Raw genomic sequence first — 21,945 nt, forward strand, 5'->3', positions numbered from 1 at the left:
AAACCATGCATATAATTTCTCACTAACCCTGCAACCCTCCAATTTGTAGCTGTGAGAAAATAAAGATGCAAACTGTCTTTATGGCCACAAATTAGAGGATTAAGATTCTAAATGAGATTTTGATTTATAGCCGACCCATAAAAAGAACAAAAAGAAAAATGGTTTAGAACTTTAGATCATTGAATAAATAGAATCACTTGTACTTGTACCCACTCATATTGAAAAATATAGGCAAGATTCATAGCATAAGAACCCGTACTAGGGCGGGTATTTGAAAAAGCAAATACTGCCTTAACTTTTTGAAGGGAAATAGAGCTTTTATACAGGGGCCGTGGGTGTAGCTACACTTGCAGCCAAAAGTACAATAGGACCCACATAATGGGATGATCTAAAACATTAATTTATTGATTGATCCACACCGTAGATATACTGCGCCCCAAAAATCTACTCCATAGCATGATACTAACCCTCTCATATATTTGGGGTAAAATAGATGGCACAATATTTATACTCCTATAAGTCTCCCTTCGAACACCCCTTTTAACATTGCTAACAATTCATTCAGCAAAAATCTCCAATCTTCCCAGGCCTGCCGTTGTTAACCATGTAATTTCTAAAATTCAAATAACTTTCAGCACATTTGAAGGATAAAAGAGGGATGGATAACAAAAACAATTGAACAGAGAATCTGAATGATTCCATGCCCCCCATATCATAAATAGTCGATAAAAATTTAAAACTGTAAGCATCATGTTTTAAATGTAATGCAAAAATAATAAATGATACAACTCTATTTGATTTCACAACTAATGTCTACCTGAATCTGATGAAAATCTCCGACTTAGAGCCGGAACTGCATCTAGCCCTTCAATGACCCATTACATTAATTCATACAATTGGGATCTGTCAATCTGAAAAAAGAAGAAGCAGTCACCCCTGAGGACATCTGACAAAAAACTTCTTTGGGTCAAACAATATCAGGCATTCAATGCAGCCAACTTATGGGACACCCCATCAACCCCCTCATCTGAATGTTCTTCAATCGGTTCTTCCTGCAAAGTTTAACAGTATCAAGCCATCCACCCCAATCCAAAAATCATTGTCACATTTCAAAATGGTTTTTACAGAATAATTTCAGCAGAATAGAGTATAATTTTGCTCAAGAAATTCTCAATTTAAGGAAAACTGCCACTGCATGGTTATAATTTCTGCCAAAAAACAATAACATACATTGAAACCAAAATCTTAAAGTACATTAGTGGTATACTATATCAGTATGTATTACATTGAATATGTATTATATATAAATATTTATATGAATTGCATGTGAAATATGGTATGTGCTGTGAAACATATAAATATTTATATGACACGTGAAACATGTGCGAGAGCATGTCACTAGAAATTTGATGTTATTAAACTATTACTTCTTTTTTTGAAAGGTCACAAATTTTATTCCATCGCATGCAAGACTAAAAACCAAGGGTACAAGCTGTCCCCAACAGCACGATACATATCATGTGAAAGCAAAATGACATATGGCACCCACTAAAAGCACCTGACCGAAATGCTCCAGTGATCTGCATATATGGCACCCCCTAATGTTATCCAACACCGTCTGGGGGTATAACAAGGGAAACATTCACTGAAGCCAAATCCACACCATTCTTACCCAAACGACCAGCCATCTCATTAGCTGACCTTCTCATGTGTCGTATTTTGGGGCAAATGACACGCACCAACTCCCAAATCTCTGCAATGACATGTTCAAGCCTCCATGGTCCTCTAGATTTGTTAGATGCCCACATGAGCGCGTTTAACGAGTCTCCCTCAATAATGAGAGGGCCCATATTGTGCTTCGCATACCATCTAAGACTGAAGAGCAAAGCCCTATCTTCGGCCTCATTTGCATCACAAAAACCAGCTGGGCCTGAGAACGACATCACTAATGCCCCATTTGCATCACGAATCAAGCCACCAATGCCGGCATGACCCAGGTTGCCGATCGAGCTTCCATCAATATTCAATTTGACCCAACCCACCGGAGGAGCCATCCACTTAGGAGATACCTTCTCTTTTATCATCTTTTCCCATATCACTACATGCCAGCTTCTAAGAATATCCCCAACACTATACGTAAGACCAATTTTTCTCTAGGCCAAGCTATTAGTGCAAGCTTGACATCTAGAGAAATTTGATAAGGCCTTTTCTCCTGTTCTTCAAAAATTCGATTATTTCATTCATTCCAAATACTCATATCAAAACATAAGGAATCAACTTCCACATAACCAGTCCCGTGCTACCAAATGGCCCACTTGCTAATGCTACTTGGGAATACCCATGCCACACCAAAAGGTTTTATCGCCTCCGTCCAAAGATAATAGGAGAAAGGGCAATGCAGTAATAGATGATCTAAGGATTCCTCCTCCCTTCTGCATAGCACGCACCAGCTTGCTATCGGAACTTTCTTTTCTTGATGCACTCACAAGTGTTGATGCTTCTATGAACAGTCCAAGCAAAAGCCACCACCCTTGGTGGGGTAATGAAATTCCATACGTAGGCTTGACCCAATCCACCAATGTTATTAAACTATTATGGATGACTGTCTTGCTTATTTGATGGTTTCTATTTGTACTTATTCTAGCATTTCTTTCTTCTTCTTTTCTTTTTTGAAAGGAAGAAGTAAAATTATTCTTATTCTATTCTTATTCCATCATTTCTTGGTTTTCATCGTAGAATTCTATCATTTGCATACATTTGCATACATTTCCGACATGTTATAAGGTTTTCACCGAAATTTCCAACCGAAAGTGAAGCGTGTCCATCTCAGTGGCGACTGAAACCGAAATTTAAAATCTTTGATAAGCTCATTCAATACGAACATGGATTCTTAACTTTCATGCCATATGTGGAGAGCAGCGTAGCCGACTAAAAACATTCATGATTTTGATGTGCACGGTCATGGCATTCAGTTGTTATTTACAAATCAAAAAATCTGCACACATGTGATATAGAGGTATTATATCAATTTTGCTATTATGGTTAAATACTATGCTATCCACCAATGATCATTTATTATCGATTCCCAAATACATGTGACCTGCATAATCGATAATATGGCATGATATAACATGTATTGAAGAAGGATGGCTAACGCGATTCACTCACCTCTGAATCCTTTTTTGATTTCACAACCACGCACTGGGAAGCACTGATGCTTGCACTCTTCAACAAGCTACGGGCACTGTAATTTGCTTTATTTGGGCCATTTTCGATAGCTGATGGATCCAATCCCTCGCGTTGCTCGGATCGTGGAGGGCTCTGAAGCGTTGTGCGGACCACAGATGCGGCACTTCGCTTCTCAAAACTCTCGTCTTGATCAGTAGCATCATCTTTTGGAGCACAGACACGTTCTCTGCAAAAAAAAAAAGAAAAAAAATGGATGATCAAATTTAATGAACTAGAAATATAGAAATACGTCGGCATCTTTCAGTTCTCTATTTACATTTACCTGGGCAAGGAGGCATGCCTCTGCTGCAGTGGGGTGCTTCGTTCACCTTTACCATAGTGTTCTTCAAGATGAGCAAATTGTCGTTTGAATCGATCAACTCCACTGCCGATAGGAAACAACTCAGCTTACTTGCTAGTATTGAATTTTAGCACAGAAGGCCTTCAGATATTATTTGTGAATGAAAATTGTCCCTATTCAGAGGCATAGGCTAATATAATGGCATGCATCCTTCTGCATGGTGATATTAGATGTTGAAGTTCAAAGCAATAACTGACTAAAGATTTGGTGGAATATTGTTTTGGCTTGGCTTAGAATCAAATGGAAATGAAAAGAATCAAAATGACCTGCGATTATTTAATGACTTGTCCAAAATAGTAAAAAAAAAAAATCAACATCACTGAGTTGCTAAACATGGAATATCTTCATTTTATTTTCACATAATTATAGAAAATATAGATAATATTGAATTAATCTTTTTTTATTCATTTTTTATGAATATTAATAATATTCATTTTCAATAATAAATTGAAAATGAAAATTATTCTTTTTCATTTATTTTTTTATAGACACGGTGATATTAGATGTTGAAGTTCAAGGCGATATAATGGCATGCATCCTTCTGCATGGTGATATTAGATGTTGAAGTTCAAGGCAATAGCAGACTAAAGATATGGTGGATTAATGTTTTGGCTTGGCTTAGAATCAGGTAGCCAGTTAAAGAAATGGAAATGAAAAGAAACAAATTTTTCTTTTTTTGAGAAATAATGAAAAGAATCAAAATGGCCTGCAATTATTTAATGACTTGCCAAAAAGGTAAAAAAAATCAACATCAATGAGTTACAAAACTACAACCCCAGTTTTGGCTTGGCTTAGAATCAGGTAGCCAGTTAAAGAAATGGAAATGAAAAGAAACAAGTTTGATTTTTGTTTTTTTGGTTTTTGAGAAATAATGAAAAGAATTTAATGACTTGCCAAAAATAGTAAAAAAAAATCAACATCACTGAGTTACAAAACCACAACCCCAGTTTTCTTTCATTTCTTTTAGTGACAGGCAAGTCCTCTCCTTGAATCCAGAGGGAGGCCATCAGGAAGCTTTTCATCAGGTTCAGTTTTCAATTAAAGCTTAGGACACGCAACCTAGTACATCCATAACCCTAATCGAACTTACACTAGCCATTAACCACGAAAAAACTTACCCTAAGTGGGGAGACTATTTTGCAAAACAAGGTGTGGTGTAAGAGCATGGTACTATGAAGCTCCTCTGGGTTGGTTTCCGTATTCTTCTCACTACTGGTATAATGGAGATAGACATGTCTTGGTTATTTTATCTGGTTTCTGCTTTACAGTTTCCTAGTCCAGGGTATGCCCTGACCAGTTTCTCTGATACTTTGTAATACATAATGGGCCTTCTGGTCCCCAAGTAATCATACTTCCAGAGGTACTACCCCAAGCCAGCATGAGATGACCTTCAGTTACTCACTACTGTTTAGAACAAAGAAAAGAGGAATCACACTGCAAGATCCACAACCTTCATTTAAATAGATAGTGGGGACTTGAAAAGGTCTTCCGCTGAGGGGACTTGAAACTGGGAGTCCTAGAACCTTAACACGAGAAGATTATAGGAGAATTGAGTTCAAACAGGCGGATCTACCAGCATTGAGCAGACCAAGTACTGAATTTGCAGAAAATACAGAAAGCCAAAATTCTGCCGAGGAAAAAGTTGGTGAAACAAAATGTTTTAAATCTGTGCCGCCACCAAGCATTAGGCAATGAGTTTTTAAGCTACAAGGAAGTTTAAGATTCCATTCAGTATAATGGAGTTAACAATTGTCATGCAATGTATTATTACCATACATTTCACGAGCCAATTCAAATTATTGAGATGAAAATTATAAACAAGCTATATAACTATCCAGTTTTTTGATGGAGCCAAAATATTAAAAGGAACAACCCAACCTTGGCAATCCCATGTTCATCAGAAAATAGGCAAAGACTGACCTTGGGTACATGAAGCTAATCTGATCTGCACCATGTAGACACTCCTGCAGCATCTGAGGATGATACTCTAAAATCTGTATACTTTTAAAAGAGAATCCATTATAAATAAGAATAGATTTACTCAAACTTGTATAACCATTATTGCATTACCATTAAACAACAAGTGTAAAGCTGTGTGGTCATACCTCTCGATAAATTAACTCTCTTACATCATCTTTTGTCAATTTCCTCCTTTCAAACTCAAACTCCAGCTTCGAAATAGCCTGTGTTGATGGTTCACGATCCACATTCGCTAAGCCACTAAAGTATGGATCAGCTAGTGCCTGCAAACATAAGCAACACAAGTATCAGAAAACAGAACTAACAAGTGCCGACAGTTGACTGATTGATCGTGACCACTACTTTTTAAGAACATAAAAGGTTAACGTCAATTATGTTGTTCACAAAAATTATGCCCAGTAAGATTTGAGACCCTAGTGGAATAAATTATGTTATCCCCTACTTAATCGCTTCACAAAAGCAAATCTTGAGAACAAGGTTGTTTCATGGGAAGGAAAAGGGTACGGGCAGTGTGTAGATTCATGGTGGTAGTGGTGTGTGGTTTCTAAGTAGTGGTGTTAGTTGTGTGGGTGGTTATCAAGTATTGTTATGTAACATGGAGTCATTGTGACAGTGGTGTGTGGTTACTAAGTAGTGGTGTAAGATGTAATCACATAAAATTCAATTTGTGGTGCTAAATATCTCAGTTATAAAATCTTATCTCTTCAGCAGATGGACGGTCTTTAGGATCAAATGCAAGCAATCGTTCAAGTAAACGAAGAGCCAAGGGATCCGCATCACGGAACTTCTGTGAGAATGGAACTGGTGGTTTTTTCCTCATGCTACTTAAATATCTTTTAGCCTTTTCATTCCGAATCTGCAGATGTCATAAAAAATTAAAGCTCGTGAGAAAACGAATTCAAATCGAAGTCTGGAAGAAATGAAGTGATGTTGAAATTCTGGAACACCACCATTCAATTAAAAAAAAACTGAAACACAAAAAAGCTACCACTAGAAATTCCAGAAAAAAATGAAGTGGATGTTTGCTGCTGCAATGGAAAATGGATAAAAGGGAGAACCAACCCTAGCCATGGATTCAGGTGAAGGAGTGCCAAGCAAATCAGTCATGAGATCCAACTGGTGCACCACATTCTTCCCAGGGAACAATGGTTTTCCTGTAAGCATCTCTGCAAATATGCACCCTATGCTCCAAATATCAATTGCAGGGGTGTACTGCAAAACATGAAATGTTTTAAAAGCTGCGTGACTGGCATCCAATTGGTTAGTTATTTGCAACTATAATAATCACAATTCAATAGGATCTTGTGAACCAAAGAACTCAAAAGGTGAACTCCATGATGCATATGCCCATCAGGCAACCTCTAGACGTAAAAGCAGCAGAGGTTAATCTCACCAAAATCACAGCACAACAAAACAAAGTAAAAACAGGGATCAGTCTGCCGCAAGAACTTAAGTTGCAACTAACAATAGCTTCTCCAAAAAATTCATGCAATAAAAAGATATAAACGCCTAAAATTAGTCAACAATGCCTTGCTAGGGAAATGGTTGTGGGGGTTTGGGAAGGATAGATATTGTCTCCGGAGAAAGGTTGTAGAGGTTAAGTATGGGTCTAGTTTTGGGAGTGGTCTTTGTTGGAAGAGTAAAAATCTCAAGGTATCTCGGTTTGGCGTGATATCCTGAAGGTTATAGATAAGTGGCATGGGCACTGGCCCTTGAAATTGGACTTTCCTGTGCTTTTTAATATGGCATTAGTTAAGGGGATTATAAAGGAAGACTCCTTTTGCAAGGATAATGCAGAGGTAAATTGGAAAGTGAAGTTTCAGAGGATTTTTTTATTGGAAGAATGATTCGGTTGCGTCGTTTTTTGAAATAATTAACTCTGTTTACTTCTTTTTTTTATCAAGGTAGCCAAATTTCATTGAAAGACAAAGCGACCAAGATGGTCAATACATAATGGAAAGAGGGAAGGAGAGGGAGGAAAAAAGACAAAATAAAAGAACTAAAATACAACAAAGCTTGGCCACAAAGAGGAAGCTCGTCATAAAGGCCCAACACCTCAAGAAGAACACCCGCTCTAGCCAAGCCATCCGCAACCTCATTACCCGAGCGGTGAATATGCTCAAATTCGAACCACATGCACTTAGCTAAATCATCCATCTCATCAAATAAATCATCGAATCTCCAAGGAGGCTTTTGGCAACCATTTAACCAATGGATAACATTGGCTGAATCTCACTCCACAATGACCTTTTCCTAACCATCTCGAGCAACAAGTCTCATACCTTGATGAACAACCCACACTTCGGCTTCCGTGGCATCAGCTATGCCAAGGGGGCCCGCAAATGCCCACAAGGTCGACCCCTCAGCATCTCTAAGAACTCCCCCAATACCGGTAGGGTCCGGGTTCCCAAAACTTGATCAGCAAAGTTAAATTTAACAAAACCGGGAGGTGGAGGGGTCCAGGCTTGCAAGATTTTCTTCTAGTTTCCTCACTATTACAAACCTCACCCCATTCTAACATTCCTTTCCTTCCATATCACCCAAATAATAGCTAGGAAGCACATCTTCCAAAGGATTTTGCCCTTACTCTTCCACGGAGCCTTACTTCACCCTAAGAACAAATTCGATAACTTTTTCGGAAAAACCCAACAAATGCAAAACCTTCGAATCACTTTGCACCAAACCTCTTGTTAGAATAAGCCTATTAGGGGCATTCTTGTCATTGTAGCCTTCTTTTATATAAATACTTCAGTTTGGGGGAGCGTAGCCCTAACTCACTATTCTCTCTTTCTTCTCTCTTTCACGTAACATGGTATCAGAGCAAAGGTCTTGACTTCAAACCTCCCGGATAACAAAAATCCACATGCGATGGTCGGCCCAAAGTGGGACTACATGTGCCACGTGTTTGCCAAGTGGGCCACACGTGCGGGGGAGTGATAAAAGATAAATAACGCCATCTCCAACCTCCACCCAAAGCCAAATCCATCTACCATACCGTAACCCATCTCCAACCTCCACTCAAAGCCAAATCCAACCCATCTCCTTCAACCTATGATTTGGCCGACACTTTGAATTTATGGCTGACACACGTGTCGTGTCCGACACGACACCCATGTCCACACGTGTCGACACTCCTTTAGACACTTTTAAGTGTAGTGCTAGAAGCGTTAGTAACTTTATTAGCATGTATGTGTATGAGTGTGATACTATTTCTAGATTTTTAGGGGTTAACATGTTTGATACCTCATATCTGTGTCGAAACTCGGCACACAAATCCGTGTCCACAAACCATGATTATTGTACTTTCTATTTTAAGCGTGTCCTCGTTTCTAAATTTTGGGAGTTCGCCGTGCCCGACACTCGTGTCCGTGTCCAACCCACAGATTGTAGGCAGAGTGGATAGCAAAGGATGGATAGATAGCCTTCAACCTATCTATCCAACCCATCTCAGGCCCCCTCTCCTTCCGTTGCTACCGTAACCCAATCCTACGTATCACACCTCCCCTCCCGTAACTACAGTACGGTTCTACCGCATCCCCCCCCCCCCCCCCGCGTATATACCACACTCCCCCTCCCGTAACCCAACCATAACTCCAGTACTGTTCTCCCGCACCCCCCTCCCGTCCGTATCTCATCGTAGGACACCACCCCCCCCCCCCCCACCCCACACACACACACACACTACTTAAATACGCATCCCTCTCCCCTCCTCCAGTACGTATCTCACGTACGGCACCCCCTGCCTCCGTATTCCTCCCCCCCCTACCCTCCCGACTTCCGTAACCCTCCCACCCCCTCACTACTTCCGTACTTCCCTCCCCACCTCCGTAAGATATAAATACTTCAGTGGATGGAGCGTAGCCCAAACTCACTATTCTCTCTTTCTTTTCTCTTTCACGTAATACCTCTCTTGCTACTTTGCAATGGATGAGGAGATGATCCACTGACTCTGCATCCTCCATACACATAACACAATGGTTAACAATCAGGATTTTCCTCCTCCTTAAGAAATCAACAGTATGGATTTGCTTTTTTAGAGCCGCCCATCCTCCATACACATAACACAATGGCCACGTTGTCAATATGCAGTTTTCGAGATGGCCTTTGGTGGGTAAGTGCTTGGTTCAATCCTTCTATAATCAGCCGGCCCATCCTCGAGCTATTCTCCCTCTCAGAGAGCTTGGTATTATTCCCTTTCCCCCAATAGGGTTATTGTGGTTTTATTGGGTTGCGTGTTTTGATAAGATTCTCACTGTGGATCATCTCCCTATCAGTCAGTCGATTATTGTGGATCTTTGTGCTTTATGTTTAGCTATAGCAGAGTTTGTTGATCAGCTATTGCTTCATTGTAGTTTCATGTGCGAGATTTGGTATTTTATCCTTAGTCTCTCCAGAGTGAGTTGACTTCTTCCTGGGCATATTGAATGTCATTTTGAGCCTAGGGCCTTCACTCGTGACCTAGAGGGAGAATTCTTTAGAGCCTTTTTCTTGTTGTTGGGCTTTTGCTGGTCTGGAAAGAAAGGAACATGTGACTTTTTAAAAGGATCTCGGAGGTTCTCATAGCATTCATGGAGAAATATTATCCACCGTAGTCCATTTGGCGACGACACTTTTGAGTTTCTATGGCATTTCTACAACTTCCATGCATAGAACTTAGGAGGAGATCAGAGCGAGCAGGTGCAGCAAGAAGCCTCCGCTTCCTAGGTGGGGCCCTCCCCCTCCCGAGCCTGACTGGTATTGGGGCCTTTTAATGAATTTTGAGAGAAATATTAGTTGGACTTTCTCTGGTTCTATTGGAGAGAAAAAGACTAATGATGCGTAGGTAGGCGATCTTTAATGGTGTTTGGCTCGTGGATCAGACTCAACTTGATTATCTTATTATTGAGATTTGAGGGAGACTTCCTCAATGTGGTTAGGTGGGTGAGAGATGGGGTTTTCTATCTTTGGATGTTTGCGGATGCTGTCAAGGAAATTCTTGATTTGATTGACCGTCACTTTATTGAGATCCGAAATGTATGGAGCCAGGCTAATTGTGATGTTGGTCTTCTTGATTGGTCAGGAGCCGATAGAGCTAGCCTTATGACTTGATCATCTCCCTCCCTGAGGGGATCAGTGTTGTTTTCTTCTCTGTGTTCTTGTCTGTTTTTGCTTTCTATTGGTTGTGCTACTTTAGACCTCCTCGGTCTTATTGTTCTTCTCTTTTTTGTTTAATGCTATTTTTATCATGCAAAAAAAAGTCCACAACGAAAATATGAGTCAGTGATCATTTGTTGTGGTTGTAAACGCCCTATATTACCCCCTTTAATCACATTGTAGTTCTGAAATGTAATTTCATGACAAAATTTAGGACATTGAGCAAAAAAATTGTCATCAAAACATAACCTGAGACTATAATTGTAATAATAGATATTTCTAGTTTGTGCATAATAAATTGTTACAATACAAACTAAGTTCCAGTAGCAGATTAGGAATCAGAACCAGAAACAATTGATGTAGAAGTCAACATATTCCAACATTAATCTTGAGTAGAAAGTGCCCACAAACAAGATTGCTTACAAACAAAAGATTGACCGATATGGGAAAAGAAATAGATGAAAGAGGAGAAGAATAAAAGAATAATAAGGGAAGAAGAGAATAGAAGGAGAAAAATAGAAGAGATTAGGAAGGAGGAAGGAGGAAGGAGAGATCTTTAGAGGGGAGAAATTTGTATTCAATCAATGATGCATATTGTAGGCCCAATAAGAGGCATATTTGCCCATTAGGATTTATTTACATGTTATTTAGTTTCTAAGATTTTATTTCCATGCTATTTAGTTTCCAGGATTTTATTTTCATGTTATTTAGTTTTTAGGGATTTTATTTATTTCCATGGAATTTTACTTCCATTGCCTATATATTGGCCTTATGTAGTACATATTTTTAGTTTTTAATGAATAAAGATTGAATATAGATTTCTCCCGTCTAAAGATCTCTTCTTCCTCCTTCCTATTCTCTTCTATTCTTCTCCTTCTATTCTCTTACCTACAGTCATCATGCCAGTCCAAGAGGAGTATGTTGCCATTTTCCCAGCTGCTTTGATTCTCAAGAGAGGTTCACGTTTCATGTTTTTATGGTTCTGCACGGATAATTTCTTCTATATCGCTACGCTCATGCTCCATTCCACTTTCACAGATATCACGAGCGTTACACGCCATTCGAGAGTTTGACAGATTGTGACTCCTTTGGATCTGCAAACACTCAGACAGCATCTTGCATCAAGAATTGCATCCAAAGCTTCAAAAATTGTTCTGGCCTAGAAATAAACTTAGCAAAATGTGAGATATTCTTTACAGGATTAAAAGAACCACAGAGCAGCTGATATGCAGCATCCTAGGGATTTCTAAAGGCCAGCTTCCAATCCAATACATGGGTCTTCCCCTTACCACAACCAGACTTACCTTGAAGGACTGTGGCCCACTGGTGAGCAAAATTTGAAATAGAATTAGCTCTTGGAGGAGTCGGTTCCCCTCTTGGGCTGGAAGAGTAGAACTGATAAAATCTGTCCTCAACACATTCCAAATCTAATGGTCCTCTGCTTACCACGTCCCAGCTGGTATCCTCGACCAAATTGAATCTATCACCAGGAGCTTTCTATGGCCTGGATCAATTCTCAAAAGAACATTCCATCCCAATGAACTGGGAGATATAAACTAAGAGGCCCAACTAAAACAGTTCTGGTACCTCATATCCCAATGAAAAACACCTTGGGTAGAATGGATAGAAAAGAAATATGTGAAAGAAAAAAAATATTTGGCTCATGCCTATCCCTTCCAACTCTTCCTGGTGCCTCCGTAGCATATTCAAGGTCAGTGATCTTGCTAAGTGTCACATGTGCTATGCCATCGGAATAGGAAACAAAATTGATTTTTGGTGCCAACCGTGGCATCCTGCTGGCCCATTGCAAGAGCAAACGAATGCAAGCTTCCACCGGAATAGCACCCTAAAGGCAGCTTCTGTTGCTCAATTGCAGGACAATGGCAATTGGGACCCTATCCTCGACACTCCGCAGTATTCTGAAGTTAGGAGGATTCTCTCATCTGCAATTCTCATTCGTGGAATAGAGGACCATGTCATCTGGAAACCAAAGAATGATGGCGAATTCTCCTTCTGTAGTGCTTGGAATGCCATTCGGAACAGAACCCGACCCTTGTATGGACATCTACTATCTGGTTCCCTGGCAACATCCTCAAGCACTCCTTCACACTATGGCAAGCAATGCTTAACCGCTTACCCACACGAGACCGCCTCCTTGTCATGGGAGGAACAAGAGAAACAAATTGCATTCTATGCAATAGGGATAGAGAAACCATCAATCACATCTTTTTCAACTGTTCTTACTTTGCTTGGATATGGTCTTCCATCCTCTGGAGGTTCTGTTCAAGGATAAAGCCAAAGAAAATGCTTCTTGAAGAAGAAGAATGGATCGGGAATCACTTTATAGGGAAAGGTCAGACTACTACGGCAATGAAGCTTGCTCTAGGAGCATCGACCTACTCAATCTGGCATGAAAGGAATGCAAGGATCCATGGTAGCCCACCCAAGCATAAACGGGTGATCCTAGAAAACATCCTTCAGCTGGTCAAAAGTCGTCTCCATTTCCTCTCTCTGAATGACGAACCAAATCCTAAAAGTTACAAGGTTGCTCTAACCTCAACATTCAACTGGTTCCCATCAAAAGAATCAGAAAACCTGCATATGGGTAAAACCTCCGAATGGTACTATCAAACTAAACACCGATGCCTCCCTTGATCAAAATGCAGCTGCAATTGGAGGCATTCTGCGGGATAAAAACAGTGAGGTTCTTGGGTGCTTCTCGATCGAGGCTGAGCAAGACCAAATTAAAGGACTCGAGTGCAATGCAATCCTCAAAGGCATTCATCTGGCTCTGCAAAAAAACATAAAAGACATATGGGTGGAATTGGATTCTCTAATGGCCGTAAACATTAATGTTAGTTTGTAGAAATGCCCATGGAAACATTTTCGTACCCACTCCCAAATCATAGAGAATCTACAATGCTTCAACTCCTGGCGCATCTCTCACACATGGAGAGAGGCAAACTCTGCTGCTGATTTCCTCTCTAAACCTAGTTGCCCTTGTAAGGGAGAGGATATCCCTTCTCACTCACTCCCTAAAGAGCTGTCTGATTGTATTGCCCTAGATTCTTTGGAGAAAGTTTATGTGCTTTTTCTTTTTGTATTTTCTGGTAGGGGTCTCGCCTAAACCTAGCTTATCAATAATAAAAAAAGAAGAAGATTGCGACTCCAACATATCCATGGATGAGCTTATTGGTGATGACCTTATGAATGACGGTCATAGATTAGTACTACCTACAGTCATCACGCCAGTCCAAGATGAGTACGTTGCCATTTTCCCAGCTTCTTTGATTCTCAAAAGAGGTTCGCATTTTTATGGTTCTACATGGATGATTTCTTCTATATCACTACGCTCGCGCTCCATTCCACTTTCACAGATATCACGAGCGTTATATGACATTCGAGAGTTTGATGGATTGCAATTCCTAAGAAATTAAATAACATGTAAATAAATCCTAATGGGCAAATATGCCTCTTATTGGGCCTACAATATGCATCATCTGTCCCAGTTAGCAGAGAACGATTCAATCAGAAAGAAATCAGATAATGAAAATAAGAAAATAATTGAATGGGGGCAAAAGTCTCAACATCCTTGTCTCCTAGGCCATCTGCAACAGAGACGATTTAGGCCCCTTTGCTACTGGCAAGACTTTCATACTTGTTTCGTTCTAAAAGAATCTGAAATCGAAGATGTCTTCCATGCTCATAACCAAAACTTTATCCAGGTCGTTGGTGCTCCCTCCTCTACATGATCGATTTCTTCAAATCCTTCCTATCCCACTAAAACGATCCCCCTCCTCCAGTCTATCTTTGGCTTGCTCCTCAACTTTTCAACCACAACAGCACCATCATTCTCGACGCCATGGAAACCTCAGCACTTAAACATTTTAGAAATTGTTTTTTTTTTTTTTTTGAATGGCTAGATATTGTTTTCCATTGTTTTTTTTTTTTTTTCATTTTTTCGTAATAACACCAGTTCTACCGCTTCAACCAGTCCATCAATAGAAACAACAAATGAGCTGGGTGGAAGTGCCTAGTTTTAAGAGTGCCAAATAAGAGGCCCCCCAAAAATGCAACTTCCAATTCCAATAAAAGCTAAGCTCTGGAAAAAAGCAGCAATGTTCGCAAAACCTCTGTTTCAAAACTTAAATAATTCTTAATTCTTAAAGAATTAAATCTCATTAACCTGTCTAAAAGGCAACTAATCTCAAATCACAAAAAATAACCTTAAATAATAAAAAATAAATTAAAATATCCACAAAGAAGCTGCAAGCTTAACTTACCTAAACTACTCATAGGAAATGAAGGAAAATACCTTAGTATACACCTAAAATTCCTACACTTGACTTACATAGGCTACTCGTAGTAAAATGAAATACCTGATATGCCTTCGTCAATATACCTAAAATTCCTACACTTTCATAAGCTGTTTTTCTTTTTTTTGGGTAGGTAATTTGGGATCGAACCCCTGACCTCAGGGTCAATGAACAATGTCTTTTACCAAACAAGACATAATTTAACTAATTATCTAAGCATGGTGTTGAGGAGAATTTGACTTATGATGAATCTTTCAGATCAACTCATATACGTATGCATAAGCCAAGATATTCTTCTTGGATTTATATGCCTCCATGTACCTGGGTTTTTTTTTTTTTTTGGCCATAAGTATGCAAGAAGTACAAGAACTAGGAATCCTTTATATAATCTCACCACAACTTTCAGAGAAAATTGCAAAGCAAAGACAAGACCGTGCAGATAATAATTTCTTGTTACCACTCTAAATTTGAAATAGCATAAATCAATGCATGAAAAACAAACAACAGCATAACATTGGTGGTTTACCATCTATTGCTTAAAATGGCATTAGTTAGCTCTCAAACTCAGATTTTGAATTAGTAAGCAACATGTTAACAACAGAATAAAAGAAACTGTGAAATACTGATAAAAATCACATAAATCTATGCACGGATAAGAGAGCAGCGTAACAATTGCTGGTTCACCATCTATTTATTATGAACAATCAAGTAATGTTATAAATGCCAAAAAAATAGCTAAACTGAAAATTGAAGTAAAAACAATGACAATAGAATCCCCAGCTATATAATACAAATAGAAATTTGAGATCTGAATATATCAGTGAACTTACTTTGGAGAAAAAAGAGCCACAAAGTTCAGGAGCACGATACCACCTGGTAGCCACATAATCCTTCAAAAGAAAAAATGAAATAAATAAAATGAAATAACTTACCTGGCTGAAGAGACTGATATAAATAAAACTTACTGAATGCTATGGGAGATGATGTTTTCAACACCCCCCCCCCTCTCCCCCACCCTGCAGTAAGCATGCGCCCCCCTTATAACGTGATTTGATGCGAACAGTGGGCAACTTTTAACGCTTTTTGACGTCAAATCACGTTAAAAGGGGGGCGCATGCGTACTGCAGGGCGGGGATGAAAATATCATCACCCTATTTATTGCGTTGAAATGAAATAATTGCAAACTTAGAGCATCCAAAGCAGATATAATCAGAATCAAGAAAGCTAGAAGTCAGTAAGGGGCTGTTTGGATACAAGGATTTTAAGATCCTGGATTTCCTCAAAATCCTGGATGAGAGACGAGAGAAGTAGACTGTCCGCTGATTTCTTACTTAAAATCCAAGAAATTAATTGAGATCCAAGATTTTAAACAAGGAGACAGTCCGTTGTTTTCTGATTTCTCACTCCTCTTTTACACTGCTCTCAAACTAAAACCTGGTTTCTAAAATCCACATATCCAAACAGCCCCTAAAGGTATGAACTATAAAGTTATAGAGAATACAGCTTCAAGAAACTAAATGGAAGAGACACATACAGTCCAGAATATAGCTGATGGGGCATCATTGAATGATACACGTGCAAGCCCAAAATCACATATCTTCAATTTGCAGTCTGCATTAGCAAGGATATTTTTGGGCTTCAAATCTCGATGGAACACATTTGCTGCACACAATCAACAAAATTCCGTCAATATCATTGGGAGTACAAAAGAAAATTGAAAATACTATAGTATTCCAAAGGAAAACATAACCTGTATGGATGTATTTTAGGGCTCGAAGAAGCTGGTATAAGAAAAACTGATAATGCTCAGGAGTAAGATCATCATTTGCCTTAATTACTTGGTGTAGGTCAGATTCCATTAACTCAAAAACAACATAAATATCTTTAAATTCTCTTCGAGATGGAGGGAGCATTATATGCTTTATTTCTACAATATCTGGATGTCGAAGCAGCCGAAGGAGCTTGATTTCTCTGAGAATGCGGGTGGCATCAGAAACATGCTCAAAAACATCATTGATCTTCTTAATTGCCACCCTTTCCCCAGTGTGGGCATCAACTGCAGACCCAACTATGCCATAACTTCCTTTGCCAATGACCTCTTGTATTTGGTATTGACTTGCCTCCCCATACTCTGTGAAGAATTCTGTGTCGGTACCCTGGTAAAAATAGAGCAACGTTAGAAACTCTAACAAATATATTGGTAGATGACTTGAGACACGAAAATAGCATAAAACGATAATACAAGAATACACAAATTATAGAATCATCACAACAATGAGAGGGGAAGTAAAAGATGGAATAAGCAATCTTTTCTTAAAACTGATCTGCATATTTCCACTAAAGAGTTATCTTCTTCCATCAGTCGTACATACTTCCTGTGAGATCATGAGTTATCAGAAAGCAATGTTAGACTCAATAATTAATCTTGTTGAGCTTGACATGAGATATCCAAAAGATGTGAAACCATTGCTCTATGAACTGGTGAATGTTGAGAGTGCTTCATAATTCGATGTACACTGTGAGGTATAAAATATAGTGCTTTTGACATTATTGCTGCATTTGCATGTGTCTGATATTACGATAATGTTGTGATAGAATGCCATATATGACATGGAAAAGTGGAAACAGAATCAGTTTTTCTTGAGGGTATTTGGTTGCCCGAATCAAAATCTTATGAGCTTGTGACAATGGCCCATTTTTCAAGTGCAGATCAATTTTTTTTCAAAACATTGCGAAATTCCCTAACCTGTCTGCAAGAAAATGAGAATGTGATAATCTATTCAGAGGATGACTTCATTCACAAGCAGAGCAGATCCAATGATGTCCCAAGGCATCCTTCCAATAACAGCAATGAAGACCCCAGAAAGAAGGACAATGCAGATACTTGTTCCACCTCTCAAGTCTGAAGATCTCCTTGAACTCCACTCCAAAGTTTGACTCGTCAAATATGCAAATCAGGGTCAAAACCAGTTCAAACTCAAAATCAAGACTGAGCAGTCTCAAGAGGCCGCATAAAGAGATTTTGGGTGGTGTGTACAGAAGCTGAGGGACATAAGACATTGCAAGAGACCTGGAGCTTACGGTTGAAAATCCATGAGAAATAAGAGTGGCCACTAGCATCTTCACATGGGCCACAGACATAGTGCAAGGAACCCAGGTCATGTGCATCATAGAGATACCAAAACAAGTTTAATAGAACTGGGTTTAAAGAGGCCTGATTTCACTTGTTCTCCTTCTATCTTTGAATACATGAATATGGAATGTGAGGGTTGGAGGAGCATCGCAGTATCAATATGGATTTTTCAAAAAATCTCCCTAGCACAAGAGTGAAAGCTACTAAATTAGGTAACAAGACCTTTTAAATGGAAAACTAGGGGGTTTACATCATTGCTTAAAAACTCCCCTAGTCAAAAATCGACTTGCCTGCGTCGACTCGGTTTTACCTTGGCCAAGTTATTATCTGAGTTTGAGTTTTTTCCTACTGAGTCAATCAAAAACTCATTTGACTCATCCGAGTGAATGAAATATTGACAGAGTCAATCACTAAGCCAATTAGGTTTTACCTAGGCCATGTTCTTGTCATGGTTTTAAATTTCGGATTTTGGTGGGGACCGAAACCGAAATTTCCCGAAATTCCAAATTTCGGCCTTTACCGAAATTTTGGAAATTTCAGTCCAAAATTTCGAGAAAATGACATTTTTTTACCAAATTTCGGCCGAAATTGAAATTCGGTTTGAAATTTTGAGCCAAAGTACCAAATTTCGGATTTCAGTGGGGTACGAAATTTGTACCGAAACCGAACTTTAAAACGTTTGGTTCTTGTTCGAGCCCAAGTTTTAAACCACTAGTTTACATAGGAGACCTGAGAAAGGACGGACCTAGATTTGGAACAATGTGACGACACATAGGTGTGGGCTTCCTACTAAATAAATGAGGGGGCATTTCAGCCATTTCACCTCTTTTGACACCTAGCCACTCTGTCAAGCTTTGGAACTTCTCAAGAGATGACGGCTAGGATCAACCTTGCATGAAAGGAGCTAGGGTTCCTAACTAATTCTAAGTGGATGGTTAGTTATATGGTCACTCCAACCGACAGATATTTTCACTTTGTTGATATATTCACTATTTCCTGTGTAAATTTACTGCTAGAAATGAAGTTCTGCCCAACTAATTCAATGAAGAGAAAACACGAAGAAAATCCACCAAGTCGACATTTTAACTTTTTCCAGATTCAAGCCTCAACATAAGCATTATATAATTATATCAAACTTCAGAATAAACGAACAAGGGCAATAGATAATCCAAACAGATGCCTTTCCCAGAGATCCAAATACCATTCAGATCTTCCTTACCAAGATTCAAGACAGCCCAGAGCTTAATCAGATCACTACAAATAAAAGATTTGAGTAAACCAAGTAAGGTCTTATGTGACTCGATAATCTTTTGATTATAAGATGGGATATAAGAGAAGATCGTTACCTTTCTACAACAATCCCAGCGATTCCACAAAATGGAAAAGGAACAGGACATACAGAAACCAGTCGAGCATTGATCGAACAGAAACATGATGAGAAAAATCCAAAGATTGTAAAGCCAATCTTCTTACAAGTCGTAACAAAATTTACATTGGATTAACGAAACACGCTAACCTCGTTGAATCTCCACTGAAAGCAAAACAGAAACAGGAGAAAAAAAAGAAAAAGAAATATGGTCTGAAACTTACGAACCAAATGATGAATAATAACAAAATAAGTCAAGGAATTGCGAGATAACCAATATGTATCAAATGAAACTGTAAAAGCATATGAAAATAAATAAATTAAAGAAACAAATAAAACAAACTTCGTAGAAATCAAAGAAAGATAAGATAAAAATAAATTAAAAAAATGAACCTTTCTTCCCTACCGGAATCCTTAACACACAAACAATAACAGCAAAGGGTTAGAAATTATTTAAAAATTCACATAATCCAATAGAATTCTTACATCAAATGAAAAAACAAAAACACAAGCAAACAAAAAAACAAACATAAGAAGAAACAAAAAAACGAATAGTTTAAAACAGAGAAGATCAAAATAAAATGAAAAAGAAAACCTAAAGATATAAATTCACAACCGATTCTCAGTTAGCAACAAGATCTATAAACTTGCATAAAGAAAATCATCTTAGATCTGAAAAATTGGAGAAAGAAAAATGAGATTTTAGGAGTTTGACCTTCTTGTAAGAATCGAGTCCGGTCATTTTGTTTCGATTGGGGACTCGGATGAAATTCAAACCAGAGATCTCGAAGTCGTCGATGATCTGTAGTTGATTTTCTTCTTCTTGTTGTTGATTTTGTTTTTGGGGGATTATAGAAGAAATGGAGGGTTTATTAGAAGAGCGACGTTGAAAAAAGCGACGAACGCCATCCACGAGAGTTCCTCCCCCCATATGAAGAAGCAGATCTGAGATCGATAGCCAATCAATCGCAGCATTGCCCGCTCCTCCCTACTTTTTCTCCCTATTCGCCATCTCTCTCTCGCTCTCTCTGTATTTCCTTTTAAGGTAGCGAAAAGAGCGCAGCGATGGATGGATGTCCAATAATTAATAGAAGAAAGCTGGAAATAAGAAGAGTAGTAGCGGGGTGACATATAAATAATTTATTTCCTGAAAAATAGCCAGTGGTCAGGGTAAAAATTAAGGGAAATGTTATCTGCACGACTGCATTTTGATGATGGCACTCCTCACTATATTCAAAGTACGGTATGGGCCCGCACCATAGGATGATCCGAACCGTCTTAGATGGGCTACCGTCTAAATAGATTGTGCCCCAAAACTTATTTCCATAGGTTGATCCTAACCTTCCGATGACAAATAGAGGGTTAGGATCAAGCTATGAAAATGATTTTTGGGCACAACCTAGTTAGGCTGTGGCCCATCTAATGGACGGTTTGGAATCATCCTATGGTGCGGGCCATACAGCAAATACAATAGTGCTGATGACATTTCCCAAATTAAGTTGTTTCATCTAATTGATTCATCAAAATACAAGGAAGTGAGCACGAAATGCCAAAAGTACTGTGGAAATGATGAAAATCGGCGGTCATTTCCACTTTCATCTCTATTTTCTAAATGTATTCCTGTTTTAGAAGTGTTTTCCTTGATTTTATGGAAAAATTATATGGTGCCCGGGTGGGCATACTCATGGAAAAGAGTGTCACCCATGATATTTTGATCCAAGAACAGCCCCTCTGTTGGATCAAATATCAAGAGTGGTGCCTCTTGCACAAAGATAAGCGTTCGTGTTAAATTCAGCAAAAACCTCTTATACTCTGTTTCATTTCTCAGTACATATATAAATACAATAATGAAACCTCCATATCCCCAAATGCAGGGATTAGATTACAAAAGCATAAGCACGCATCTCCTCCTAATATGAACACAAGTCATTTCCCTCCAACAGTAGGTTACAAAAGGATAAGCACGTATCCTTTTTCAATATGTACGTCTCTTCCCTCCAACAATATCCCCGTGAATCTCCACGCGTCTTTAACAGGGCACCATATAAAAACTCAATTTTACGAGCCAGCTTTTCAGGCTTCGGGCCGTCAAGTCAGTTGTGATATGGTAGGGTCTCTTAAGTCCTTTATCTTACACCTCCACCGTTCATTTATGACACGCACATAGAATGATCAATTGATAGAAATTGGATGGATTTGTGGGTTTGGTTGGGGACACTGGGTTAAGCACTTTTTGGTTGGGCGATGAACCACTGATCTTAGATGAAGAATGCTTTACTTGGTCATGTTGTAATACCATGTGGTGAGCCTACATCGGCATATCGAGCCCACCTGAATCTCCACCTGAGTCTCATCTTCTTCCTCCCTTCCTTCTTGAGATTGTATCCCGGGATTCCTCCGAGGTCCCCTATTCTCGATTGTAAGTCTC

The 21,945-nt window shown here is 39.0% G+C and overlaps 1 protein-coding gene across 1 annotated transcript; it reads right to left on the reverse strand.

The window, feature by feature from the left end:
* Positions 1-661: 661 nt before the first annotated feature.
* LOC143892748 (mitogen-activated protein kinase 9-like) lies at positions 662-20,622 on the reverse strand. Its single transcript, XM_077397607.1, has 11 exons — positions 20,233-20,622; positions 16,769-17,174; positions 16,553-16,680; positions 15,849-15,908; positions 6,632-6,781; positions 6,270-6,425; positions 5,695-5,832; positions 5,510-5,583; positions 3,512-3,613; positions 3,169-3,415; positions 662-1,052 (listed from the first exon to the last, which is right to left on the reverse strand). The coding sequence occupies exons 1-11, from the start codon at positions 20,446-20,448 to the stop codon at positions 978-980; spliced, it is 1,752 nt and encodes a 583-aa protein (XP_077253722.1). The 5' UTR covers positions 20,449-20,622; the 3' UTR covers positions 662-977.
* Between the last annotated feature and the right edge of the window lie 1,323 nt (positions 20,623-21,945).

This window comes from Tasmannia lanceolata, unplaced genomic scaffold (assembly GCF_043159265.1).
Source record: "Tasmannia lanceolata isolate RefF3 unplaced genomic scaffold, GAP_Taslan_0.1 ptg000015l, whole genome shotgun sequence".
NCBI lineage: Eukaryota > Viridiplantae > Streptophyta > Magnoliopsida > Canellales > Winteraceae > Tasmannia > Tasmannia lanceolata.

Coding starts and splice junctions, on each gene's coding strand:
- LOC143892748 (XM_077397607.1), bottom strand. CDS start 20,448: ATGGGGGGAGGAACTCTCGTGGATGGCGTTCGTCGCTTTTTTCAACGT. Junction 17,175..20,232: donor GACTCGATTCTTACAAGAAG/GTCAAACTCCTA, acceptor TATTTTTACCAG/GGTACCGACACAGAATTCTT. Junction 16,681..16,768: donor CCTAAAATACATCCATACAG/GTTATGTTTTCC, acceptor GATTGTGTGCAG/CAAATGTGTTCCATCGAGAT.